General features: G+C 36.3%; 1 protein-coding gene across 2 annotated transcripts in view; it reads left to right on the top strand.

The window, feature by feature from the left end:
* Positions 1 to 2,969, top strand: part of LOC100006764 (uncharacterized) — a 45,544-nt gene extending 42,575 nt beyond the window's left edge. For both annotated transcript variants that reach the window (XM_073937221.1, XM_001345391.9), the window contains exons 18-19: positions 1,336 to 1,641; positions 2,486 to 2,969. In XM_073937221.1, the coding sequence (XP_073793322.1) occupies positions 1,336 to 1,641; positions 2,486 to 2,607 (428 nt within the window). In that variant the 3' untranslated portion in view covers positions 2,608 to 2,969. The remainder of the gene's footprint in view (positions 1 to 1,335; positions 1,642 to 2,485) is intronic.
* The last annotated feature ends 10,970 nt before the right edge of the window (positions 2,970 to 13,939 follow it).

Raw genomic sequence — 13,939 nt, 5'->3', positions numbered from 1 at the left:
TCAGAACCTGTGCAGCGGAATTTTGAATATACTGTAATCTTCTGAGAGAAGTTGTAGGTAAACCCCCAAAAAGTAAATTACAAAAATCAAGACGTGATGTGATAAAGGCATGGGTAAGCCTCTCTGCATTAGGTTGTGAGAGAAACGGTCTAATCCGTGAAAAATTGCAGAAATGAAAGAAGGCAGTTTTTGTTAATTGTTTATGTAATGTAATCTAGTTTCAATCTATATATAATTGAAAACTTATATTATTTGGTTTTTAGGGTGTGACAGACCTTAAAATCTTTTGGTTTCCTGAGCCCTGACTGTATCTAAAGTAAATTGTCAGTTTCACAGCACAGCTGTGTCTATTGTCTAACAAACGGTCAAGCTGGTCAACTGGTCGGACGGGTTCTGTCTCCAGAACATCATTCGCAGTTTGTTTTCACGCTAAAATGTATCGTGAATGGGTAATTGTATGCTGATGAGATTGTGGCTGGAAAAAGGCAATTTACCCTGCCGACAACAGCACTTTATTTGCATGCTTTGTTTTAGACTGTCCCTACCTACATGTATTAATGTCTGTAAAACGTATTTAAACTGAGTGTCTGCTCTACTAGTTGAGAGTTTTTTCGATGGCACCACAGCAATGCAGAGTTCTTCTTATTAAAGGATTCTGCTTTGAAGATACCTGACAGTCCTCCCTGGTTTTTTGACTCGTCTTAGAATTTCACAACAGTTTTGGTGCCGTGAGCCAGACAGAGAAATTCACAACAGAACGCATCCTCAATCACTGTCAGCTTCTTCTCCAGCAAATAATGTCACTTTCGAGTCAAATGTGTATTGGAAATGTAATGGAAATGTGACAGGACTGACAGAAACATGGGGAAAGTTGTAAATGTATTATATATTTGTAGTATTTATTTGTAGAATTTGTTTATAATTTCATGTTTTTATTCACTTGATTGAATGATAACAGCTTAAACTTGCTATGTCTGAAGTATTTTTTCTAAATTACAGTTTTTAGCAAAACAAAACTATTAAAGCTGTAGGTTAAATTGGGCTGATTTGGCAGTTTGTACTTAAAGTGTTTTTAATAAAGAAAAACTATTTTAGAATTAAAGGCATTTACAGAACAACTCACAGAAATCACCCATCAATCCATTTTAGACATTTTTGGGATGAAATACTTTTTATTCAATGTAATTATGGTTTTATTTCAGGGACAGATAATTTGTGTTTCTGGTAGAATGTCCACTTTAGGTCTGCAGTTTGTTCTTTTTTTGTGTGTTCACTTGTCAAAATGACCTATCAAAATGTTTTTTCTCTGTTTCTCTCTGTGTTTGTGACATGAAGAGGAGAAAGTGAAAGTGATGGAGGGAAGGACAGCTGTTTTAGAGAGTGCTGCAGAAATACAGAGCGACGATCATGTAGAATGGAGGTTTAACTATAAGAAGTCTCCCATAGCTGAAATCCAAGATGAGCAGATCTCTACATTTGATGGTCATGGTGAGATGTTCAAAGACATACTGGAGCTGGACAAGAGGACTGGATCTCTGACCATCATGAACATCAGACCTGAACATGCTGGGTTTTATCTACTAAAGGTCACGAATAGCAGCTCAGTACCCCGTGAGAAAAGATTCACTGTTGCTGTCATTGGTGAGTGTTTTATTTCCTGCTCATGCATTTTTTTCTTCTTCAGATAATTCAGTTGAAAATGTACAGACTCCAGTAAAATGGCAAATCATTTGAGTCTTCATAAATTTAAGAATAAAGATTAATGTTATCATTTTCCATGCATTTCCCAGAGATGGGTTGCGGCCGGAAGGGCATCCGCTGCGTAAAAACGTGCTGGATAAGTTGGTGGTTCATTCTGCTGTGGCCACCCCGGATTAATAAAGGGGCTAAGCCGACAAGAAAATGAATGAATGAATGAATGTTCCATGCAGACACAGTTAGCTTCTTGCTGGAATTGTTTGGCAAAATTTTCAAAATATTGTTTTCAGAAAAAAGTATATATATTGTGAGAAGGATTTTTCATCACAAAGTGTTGCTAGTCTCTTCAACTTTAACCTTATACAGTTTATTTTATCATATTTAATATAAAGTATGTACAAATATCAAAATTAGGGACTGAACACCTACTGTGCAAAGGCCCTATTGGAATTGCTCCATTTCTTCTTCTTCTCTAAATCACATTTTTGAGGGTCTAAACATGCTCCAAAACTTTGCACTCATGCCAGGCGAAAATTTACCTTTGTTATAAGGTTTCTAAATTAGGTGTGGCAAAATGGCTAGGCAAGCACATTTGACGGAGTGGCCCCTGAGCTATGTTCATGCACACATACGAAAATGCCAAAACCTACTATTCTTATTAAATGTTATTTAAGATGTTACACGCTTTACATCTAATACTCATTTGATAAGACGTTGACATTAGTTTAGCTTTCTCAAAAATGAAAGACTTGATGTTCAGATCTTTTAATAGCTCTTTTTGTTTCAGTTTCCAAAAGAAAACAAGTGAAGAATTCAGCAATTGAAGAAACACCACTGTCACATGAAGACACACCACTGTTGTGTGAAGATGATGTCATATATGAGAACGAGAGGATGAGTTCACTTTAATGAGAAAAGACACGCCCACCAGTGTCAATCACAGTGTGTTATCATCAACATTTAACTATCCGCTTGTTAGATTTTGCTATATTTGGCTTAACCGTTCTTGGGTGGCTCGCCAATGTATTGGATTACTCTAATACATAAAATAAGTAAGCTGACCAAAGTTCTTACGGAGAGAAGATTTTATTGAAGACAATCAATAGTGCAGTTCCTCTGCAGTGATGTTAACCCGTCGGTCTTCAAGTAACTTAACTCAAAGTACTGTCTGAGACAGTACTTTTTACTCTAGCATCAAACAAACCATTCTGTTTACGAGGCTCAGCAGGACCCTCTTCAGATGTTTCAGCTGTTGTTTTGCTAATACCCATTGAGATTGTAAAAGAGTCATTTAGTTCACACCTATCAGTTTGTGGGGGTTGAGGCAGAGGTAACCCCATCTTATCACATCAGAGTTTAATTAATGTAAATGCAACTGAACTAAAATGCACATAATCTTTCACACTTTTGCCAAAATCATATTTCTGTTTTCTGATCTTCTAGAAACAGTCCTTTGAACATAAAATATCTTGTTCTTGTTCAACCGTTAAGCTCTCATGTAAAAATAATAAAAAAATATATTTGTAATATAATTATATAAATGATGATGATAGAATAGTACATACATTTTTTGTCATTTATTATTGTTGCATATTATATCTGTTTTTAAACTTTGATTTCATGTGACTGAAAACATTGATCAGCTTTTATAAGATATTTTATCTTAGCTAGGGCCGCACTGTAAATCATTTCAGCATCGGTATTCGGTAATGCAATGTGCGAATATGTAATAGTCAAATTGCAGAATCTGTTGTGATAATAATTAATCAGGAAACAGTTCAAAATACAAGCAAAGTTTATCCCTACTACAGAAAGAGCACGGAAACTGTGTTTTTAAGGTATACGAGTTTGTTTGATTTCAAGCTAATTTAAACCTTTTGGGAATAAGAAACTATAAAATTTGTAGCTTTGACAGATTAATTAACAAAGACTATACAGTTTTATTCAACATTTCATTTCATTGTTTGATTACCTTACATTATTATTTTACTTTTTACCTCAATACTGGTAGAATATCCCCAAATTCATAAAGCACTGTTTGAATCTTTGTTCTAATCCATTAATTGTGCTTGTATTATTCTTCATAACAAACACATTCCCTACAAAATTATCACAATGTAAAATTGTGAATTCTTTCCTAATAAATCATCTTATGGAGATGCCTTAATATCACAATATTTTTCACCTTGGAATTATGAGGTTCTATCTGCATTCTGAATGATTTTAAGATATTGAGCTTCAAAGTTTTTGCCACATTTACATTTAGTCATTTAGCAGACACTTTTATCCAAAGCGACTTACAAATGAGGACAAGGAAGCAATTTACACAACTTACACAAGAGCAACAATGAATAAGTGCTGTAGGCAAGTTTCGGGTCTGTAAAGTGTAAGAAAAGTGTAAGAAGCAAAACATTAGTAATTTTTTTTTTGTAGTTAGTGGAGGAGCCAGAGAGGGAATTGCAGATTAGGAAGGAAAGTGGAGACTAAATAGTTGAGTTTTTAGTCGTTTCTTGTAGACAGCGAGTGACTCTGCTGTTCTGATGCAGTTAGGGAGTTCAGTCCACCAACTGGGCAGATTGAGTGCGAGAGTTCGGGAAAGTAATTTCTTCCCTCTTTGGGAAGGAACCACGAGGCGACGTTCATTCACAGAACGCAAGTTTTTGGAGGGCCAATAATTCTGCAGAAGTGAGAGCAGATAAGGGGCGCAGCCAGAAATTGCTTTGTAAGCAAACATCAGAGCTTTGAATTTGATGCGAGCAGCAACTGGCAGCCAGTGCAAACGGATGAGCAGCGGAGTGACATGTGCTCGTTTAGGTTCATTAAAGACCACTCGTGCTGCTGCGTTCTGGAGCAGCTGAAGAGGCTTGATAGAGTTAGCTGGGAGCCCGAATAGTAGAGAGTTGCAATAGTCCAGTCTGGAGAGAGTTTGAACAAGGAGTTGAGCTGCATGTTCAGATAAGAAGGGTCAGATCTTTCTGATGTTATAGAGTGCGAATCTGCACGATCGAGCAGTTCTAGAAATGTGGTCAGAGAAGTTTAGTTGATCATCAATCGTTACTCCAAGGCTTTTCATCATTTTGGATGCTGTAATGGTTGCCCCGTCCATCTGGATTGAAAAGTTATGGTGTAGAGTCGGGTTGGCAGAAACTTCAAGCATTTCTGTTTTCGTGAGGTTAAGCTGAAGATGATGATCTTTCATCCAGTGTGAAAGTTCCAACAGGCAGGCTGAGATGCTAGCTGGAACCGAGGGATCATCAGGGTGAAAAGAGAGGTATAGCTGGGTATCATAAGCAAAGCAGTGGTAGGAGAATCCATGTCTCTGGATGACTGGTCCTAGAGATGACGTGTAGATGGAGAAGAGAAGTGGCCCGAGAACAGAGCCCTGTGGTACCTGTAGTGGCAATTTTCTTTAATGAGGCTCTCTCAGTGGTCAAGAAGACAAATTCTTACCCAAAGTGTCTTTTGAGGTTTTTATTCTTTGCAAAGAAGGTCACAGTCATACAGCAACAACAGTTTCTGCAGAGTGAGACAATGAAGCAAAGTGTGCTCATCCTTTTATCTGGGTTGTACTGCTTACGAGGTCAATTCTAGTTCAATCTAAACCACACATACTACAACAGGTGTGAAAACCATCCTGCTGCTTTCCAGTCATATATCACACAGCCCATGCCCCTTACCCCTAACAGATGTTCATCTTAAAGCTAATTGGAAAGATAAGGACCACGTGGTCACATACGGGAATGTAAGGCTGTATAAACAAAAGTACACTGTGAACACAAGTGACTTTTCACACATCTAAAGATGAGGAGTAAGCAAGTTTTCACTACACATGTTCATCTAAAAATGAATTTCCATTACATACCCTAGTGTTTAGATGCTGTAGGTTGGACACCTCTCCCCTCCAAGACACCCTGAATGACATGTTAGAGCGGTAAGATCTGAACCACTGATTAACCGTGCCTGCAACACCTAGTGACTCAAGCGTAGATAGCAGTATCTGGTGGTTTACAGTGTGAAAAGCAGCTGATAAATCCAGCAAGATGAGGACTGATGATTTTAAGTCTGCTTTAGCCAGTCTGAGATCCTCCATGACCGAGAGCAGGGCAGTCTCAGTTGAGTGGCCTTTCTTAAAGCCAGATTGCTTGTTGTCCATGAGGTTGTTTTGAGTAAGAAAGTCCAGGACTTGATTGAACACTACTTTCTCCAGAATCTTGCCCATGAATGGAAGCAGGGATACCGGTCTGTAGTTTTTAAGTAGCGTTTGATCCAGGTTGGGTTTCTTTAGCAGTGGGGTTACCCTAGCCTGCTTAAATAAAGTGGGGAATAAACCAGAGTCAAGAGATGTGTTAATCATGCGAGTCACTGTAGGTATGACTGCAAGAGATATGGCTTGCAATAGATGAGTGAGATTGGGGTCAAGCGGACGGGTGGTTGCATGGCTAGATAACACGAGTTTGGTCACCTCTGATTTTGAGAGCTGAGAAAAAGAGGTTAGCGTGTGTGGTGATGGGGGTAATTCCATAGCAAACAATAGCCCCTTTCACACATACAGACCTTTCCGGAAAATTACCGGCAATTTTTCGGAAAGGTTGTATGTGTGAACAGGTCCTTTTTGAAAATACCGGTAAATTCGTTCTGGCTATTTTCCGGAAAGAGAAGTTGTAACATTACCGGCAATTTGCCGGAATGCTGCGCTGTGTGAACGCAGAAGGAATATTTCCGGAATAAGCGCGTGCACGTCTAGAACGTGCTGACGTAAGACTTCTGCTTTAGCCAATCACAACAGTCAGACGCATTTACGTCCGCGCGGTTTGTGAGAATAAAAGCCTTTGAATATTTTTCCAGACGCATTTAGCTGCTAGAAGTTAGTCAGATAACGTTTATATATTCTCCTTAATGAAAACTGTGCAAATAATCATCGATAAGATGCTTATGATAAGCCGTTGTTTGTTTACCTTCAAGCTTTGCGTGCGCCCATGAAACAGCCTGAGCGGCAGCACACGCACATATTATGAACATCTCGACATGCGAATATGATCCTGTGAAAGTTGTTTACAATATTGATCATCAAAAGAGTTTGTAATTTAGTCAAATGTTTACAAATACAAGCGCAGCCGTTTAAAGCTCATTTGTGGTGAATGATGTCAGAATTTACCGGTATTTTGGAATGGATGTGTGAATGCTCTTTTCCGGAAAATTTCCGTAACGTCCTCGCCTGTGTGAACAGCGCTTTTTTGAACATACCGGTAAAGTCGTTCCGTAAATTTTCCGGATATTTTCCGGTATCACTGTGTGAAAGGGGCTAATATGTGTGTAGCATTTGTTTCTGTAAATAAAAAGTCTTAAAATGTAAACAACTTATAAAAAACATCCCATAATGTAAATATGTTGTCATTTAATAAGAATGTCAATAACTCAATTTTGACAAATGTCAGACAGAATCTTATAATTCTAAGGTGACAATTTATATATTGCAAAAAAAAAAAAAAAACTAAATATTTCGATGTCAGTTATTTCCAATATCATTCAGTCCTAATCCCAGCAGTATTTTTCCAATCATTACGTCAGTTGTTTTGTCATTCACACTAGTGTCAGTATTGTTAATTTCCAGCTTTGGTTCAGAAAATGTCTTTGATTGTCAGTTTCATTGTATTTGATGTTTTTATTGTAGAATTAACCAGCTATAACATTGATTTACAGTATTTTACATTCCAATTGATTTTTTTTTAAATTTTTTACTATATTTACTCTTATTAAACCTATTTTTTACTATTATATTTTTTATATTAGTTTTATTATGCTTAAATACGTTGTTCAATGACATGCTTAAAAAGTGAATTTTTTTTTCACTTAATCTAAAATGACAAATTTTGTATACAAATGACTGTGTTCTTGCTGAAGCACTTAAATTACTACACTGTGTCCTAGCAACATGCAATGTGACATGCTATAAAATGATTATTTTTCATGTTAAAAGGAGTTTTTGGCCTAACTATTTGTGACAGAAATAGAAAAGAAAAAAAATTCTGTTGTTCTGGAAAGCAGAACAACAAAATTAAAACTGAAAGTCTGAACTGTGACTCAGTGCAAAACAACAACATCAGGCACTCAGTAGCATACTTAAAATAATAAAGAGGTTTAGTATGTATTGATTAGAATAAAAGCTTTTACCATTTCATTGCAATTGCTGTGGCTGGTATTTAAATGCTTTTGTCCTGTCAAGTCAGGTTTGGTGCAGACAGACAAATTGCTTGTTGCTGTAATCTTGTCACGTGTGGGTGGGATGCAGTATGAGTTCATCCTTGTGTGGGTCAGGTATTGTGATTTTTTTTTCGTTTTATAATAACTTTGCAGTTTTAATTACTTTGTATTATTTTAAAGTTCATTCCCTCTAAGTAACGAGTGCCTTTTTTCATTGTATACTTTTCCCCTTTTTTCCCTTTTATACTTTTTGTATACTTTTGCTGTTTATTTTTTGCTAATAAAAATTTGCTTATGAAAAATATTATTTGTGCCGACTCTTCACTGTAAGGCTTAGGATTGAATTATAGACACACAAATATGCACAGGGTGCTTGTGTACAACTAAGTCCAAACCACGTTTTTTTTTTCAAGATCTATTGTGTAAGAAATGAGATATTACAAATATTTTAATGTCTTTGACATTTCAAACATGAGCCAAAAACAGAGACAATTGACTCCACTACCCAGCAGGTGGGAATGCGGGAAAAACCACCTCCTGCTACATTTCCATCTGAATCCACTGAAACTCGACTTCAACCACCCCACCTCACACATATGGTCATTTCAATGTCTGAATGTTTTAAATTAACCCAAGTGACTTTATCTATCATGTTTGATATCATTTGAAATGTCTCAGTGCGACTGGTACAATGGTATCATTCTCTCAGAAATAGACATAATCAAAACAATAAATATATAACTTCAGGCATCTTTTGAACCACTGTGAAGGGTGTGACTTTCCCACAGGCAGCACTAAATGCAAATGCCTTTTGTTATACACACACCCCTTTATTTGAGGGGATTCTTGGATTACTTAAGGTAAGGTTTGAGAAATGCTCGGCGCGATTCTGCTTACCCAGATCAGCCCGTAACATGGAGCATACGCTCCATGTTATGTATATTTTGAAGTCAGGAATGCATCATTTAATCTTGGATTTATCTTTGATTACTTGATGTCTTTATTGATCGTTTATGAATTGACTGAATGAATTGGCATAATACATTTACCTGACTAATAAATTGTTATGTTTTGAATTATTCAAACAGAGTTCGTGTTATTATCTTTAATAGATTGTGGTTATTTCATAACACCACAAGCCCCTGTACAGGTTAGTAGCGGACTAGAACACAGTAGACGAAGCATTGCGGCACGCTATACGATGTCTCTAGAGCTCCGACTAACACATTGGCATTAATTCATGTATACTTAGACTGTAAAAGGATATCTAAACGGATAGTCCTTCACCTGTTAAACTTATAATACTATTTAGATAGTATAGTGATTATTCAAAGTTACTAATAGTTTAAGTACGACTGGTCTGCTTTATTCTATAGTATTGATCATTATATGACTAAATAGCTCTAGATTTAGGAGGAAGCAGATCTATGGGGACCGCATAGAAAATATCCTAATCTGAGTAAGTAGGGTTCTGCCTTTTTAGGATAGCGGTCAATCGCCACTGTTTAGTGACCATTGTATACTCGGCCGGTACAAGATTCAGGATGTTATAGGAATCCCAATGAATGACAATAACATAAAATGATGAACCGAAGAGAATATTCAATCATAATCTAAACCAATGCGAACAGAAACAAAATAACCTTCTCAATGTTTTATAATTGGAGTCAGATAAAACGAGGATAAATATATTAATATTCTAAACCACATCATACTAAAATTGGAGTCAGATATGAGTTAAGTTTAATATAGATCAACATTTTGCACTGGAAAGACCGAACATGCAGTGAACCTTCATCCACCATTGGATACCGTCATTGGACCAACTGGCTGGACCCTACAATTGATACAAAGAAAGACCACAGCAGGTTTCATTTTCACTCATTGTCACAACAGACTTTTCTTCTTCCACACTGCATGACAAAAATCTAAATATGAATTATTACATTTTAAAACAAAATATCATTCATTAAAAACTCTCTCTACACTTGACTTGATAATAAAAAAATCAGCATGAAATTTCATTCATTAATTTTTTTTCTCCTTATCCTGGTCCGGGTCACAGGGGCAGCAGTTTTAGTAGACTTCCCTCTCCTAAGACACTTCCTTCAGCTTCTCTGGGGATCTCGAGGCGTTCCCAGGCCAGCCGAGAGACATAGTCCCTCCATTGTGTCCTGGATCTTCCCTGGGGTCTCCTCCCAGTGGGGCATGCCTTAAACACCTCTCTAAGTAGGCAACCAGGAGGCATCTGAAATCTGAGCCACCTCAGCTGACTTCTCTCGATGAGAAGGAGCAGCAGCACTACTCCCGGGTGGCAGAGCTACTCACCCTATTTATAAAGGTGCTTCACCATGTGAAGGAAACCCATATTGGCCACTTGAATGTGAGATCTTGTGCTTTCAGTCATGATCCAAAGCTCATGACCATAGGTGAGAGTAGAAACGTAGACTAACCAGTAAATCGAGAGCTTTAAAATCAGCTCAGCTCCTTCTTTACCACAACAGACCGGTACATTGACCGAATTACTGCTGCACCGATCAGCCTGTCAATCTCACATTCCATCCTTCCCACTCTCAGGAACAAAACCCCAAGATACTTGAACTCTTCCACCAGGAATTTAGTCCAACCTGGAGATGGCAAACCACCTTTTTCAGTTGGACCACCATGGCCTTGGACTTGTGCTGATTCTCATCTCATCTGTGTCACAGTCGGCAGCAAACCGCCCCAAAATTAAATGTTGCCTTGTATGGGCATTGTACACTGTATGATCTCTTGTTATCTTACTTATTGTTATACTTTCATACTTATTGTTTTTTTTTTTTTTTTTTTGCCTTGTATGGGCATTGAGCTTAAGAAAATCGCATTATAAATCAAATGTTTTATTATTATTAAATATAAACTCTGTACTGTACTCCACTGTGTTTTGTATTACCAAATTTGATTTTTTACAATAAATAAGTTAAAGTGCATTAGTGTTGTTGTCGTGCTGTACTATTGTTATTGTTGTTGTTAATTCTTTATGCAATGTTGGCTATTTATTTATTTGCTTGGATCTGATTTTTTAAAGCTTCAGAAGTAGCTGGGTAATTGAAAATCTAAATGCATTTAATAACTTTTAAGAATAAATTGTAAACAAATAGCCTAGATTTTTAGTTCAAGTTTATTTGAATAGCACTTTTTTAATCAATGCTTAAAGAAGCTACAGAACAATAAAAATACAAAGACGAAAGAAAGAATAGAAAAGGTGAAAAAAAGGTCAGGGGTGTACAAATAACTAAATATAAATTAGACAAACAAATATACTGTTCTAATTCTTTAGGTTCAGCAGGATAAAAAGTTTAATAAATTTGCATCTGTGAATATGGTACTTTGTAAATATTATAAAAGAATTAATAACAGAAGCTTTTTTTCAATTCAATTCAGCTTTATTTGTATAGCGCTTTTACAATGTATATTGTGTCAAAGCAGCTTTACATAAATGGTCATAGTAACTAGAACAGGGTAGTTAAGTTTTAGTGCTTATGTTCAGTTCAGCTTCAGAAATGAGCATTTAAAATCAGACAGGTTATTGGACCAAACTTTTATGTCACACAGTTGCATTTGATTTAGATACTGTGGATTTTAGCACGTTGGCTAATCATTAATTTCGCGTACGTCTAAATGTATCCAGTTGAATGTGCTGGAAATCTTTTCTCTGTGTTGTTCTGTTTCATCCAAACTTTACTGAATTCAAAACATTGATATTGTAAGTGAAAAGATCATACATAGATTACAATGCTTAATGGGATAAGAGTCTTGAGTTATATCAGAAATGGTTAATAAAAATGGTCTATCATATAAAACACATAGATTAATCAAGTGAGCAAAAAACTGGTCATATGACCATACAAGAGTCAATATCAGTTTATCACCTCATGCCACAGAGATGCCAAACACTGATCATGACTTCACATCATATTATCACAACACTGACAAACATTATTAAACTCAAACTGTCTTAAATTTTGTCAGATTTAGCATGTTACCATTGGTGTCATAATCTGTATGTAACTATGTGGCTTATTTTGTGGAATTATATATAATATTTTTTGTCTCTTCTATTTTTTATTTATTTATTTATTTTTTGGACCGTGTGTGTCCATAATAACGTAAGTTATTGCACAATTCTTTTCTTGGAATGCAAAATTACCCATTATGCTTTATGTGTATGCGCAAGGAGAATGCGAAGAACTTCCGATCGGCTGCTGATGCGTGTAAACAGTCACATTTGGACAGCTTTGAAACGATAGTTTTAATCTATTTCACCTGCTTTTATCCTCTTTGAACTAATACTGTTGTCCATCAGCACCATCTCCTGGACTGATCATTTAAAGAAATAGGATGGAAAACAGCTGCTGTGAGGCGTTTTCCCTTCGTTGTCAGACGGCATCTTCTGCAGTTTAAATGAAGCCTCGTCATCGCTAAAGTCAACATTTTCTCTTTATTTCAAATATATAACCAAGCCAAACAAATGTAGTTCACCAAAATGTTTGACACACACACGTAGCCTGTACTGTGCCACTGACACACTGATTAACTGTGACAAAGTGAAAATATAGGCTAGTGTCATTTCGAAATGACAGAAAAACACAAACCGTGGTGAATACAACACACGAAATAAAACACAAACGGCTCGCGATTAGAAAGAACAGCAAATCAGCCAGCAGAGTATCAATAACAGACTTTTATTGGTCATTTTTGTAAATTGCACAACTTTCATACCTGTTAAGTTTCATGCCAGTACTCTGGTTTGCTCTCTCTTTGTGTGCCTGCGTGTGTGTGTGCGTGTATGTGTGTGTGTGTGTTAAAGAGCCGCCGAGCTAACAGCTGACAGGCCGGGAACGCACACACACACTGTATTTCTGACGGCAGACACGTGAACTAGGAGAACGTTTTTTTCTTATTTCTGACGCGCTTGAACCACATGTGACAGATTATAACGGCTTTAACAGACACATTTCTAAGTAGTGTGTCACAGAAACACTGTTATCCATTAAAAACGTTATTGAAACCCATTTTCGGAGCACAAATTACCAGTTGTACACGCTGTAAATGGAAGTTTTTAGCATTCTACCGGAAGACGCTGGTCGCTATGGCGCCCTCCATGCACCAGACATGAAAAAGGTCTATACTGTATTTAAAACAATTGTATTTCTATTTATCATAAGTATATAAAAGTGCACAAAAAGATGGTTTAATTATACATAGAGTGGTACTGTACTACTATACTACTTCATATATATATATATATATATATATATATATATATATATATATATATATATATATATATATATATATATATATATATATATATATATATATATAAAAGAGTGCACTAAGTGTACTTAAATAAAATGTATTTTAGTGCACTTTTTTCACCTTGGTTTCATCAATAAAGTGAACTTTGGTCCAGTTCTCTGTCCACACATCATGCTTCACACTCAATATTATTTGCATGTAAAAGTTTAAAAATATTTAAATTATATTTCTGGTAAAAGAAGCCTGAATGAGTCATGTTGTGAAATACTGAATATGTCTGTGTAATTAGCACATTTATGTTTTTTGTATCTTTACATATTACACATATACATGTTTTGTACCCTGTTAATGTGAGTTTATACTGTTTAAATGTGTATTTTATAGTTCGTATCACTTTGAAATGAACTTGACGCATCTGATCTGATGAGGACAAAAAGATAGGAGGTAATGTGACTTACTTGGTGAGTGTAGCAAGGTATGTTTGATCGTATTTTTAAGGAATGTTTGTTGTTCAGTGTAGTTGACTTACAATGTAAATGCATGAATTTTGTGTTTGTATGTTAAAACAGTTTTGTTGTATGCTAAAACTGGGATATTGTGAGCTGCTTTAAGATCTACTAAATAAAGATGATGATGATGGTCTACATCGCATTGCTGTGGTGCATTCAAGCGTGCATCAGTCCAGGCTCTCGTATCCAAGGGAATACTACACGGCTAATGAAGGTTTAGTCATCGAGTG

The sequence above is a fragment of the Danio rerio genome, chromosome 22, assembly GCF_049306965.1.
Source record: "Danio rerio strain Tuebingen ecotype United States chromosome 22, GRCz12tu, whole genome shotgun sequence".
Taxonomy (NCBI): domain Eukaryota; kingdom Metazoa; phylum Chordata; class Actinopteri; order Cypriniformes; family Danionidae; genus Danio; species Danio rerio.
Note: the sequence above shows the minus strand (reverse complement) of the source record. Positions and strands in the feature narration are given on the sequence as shown.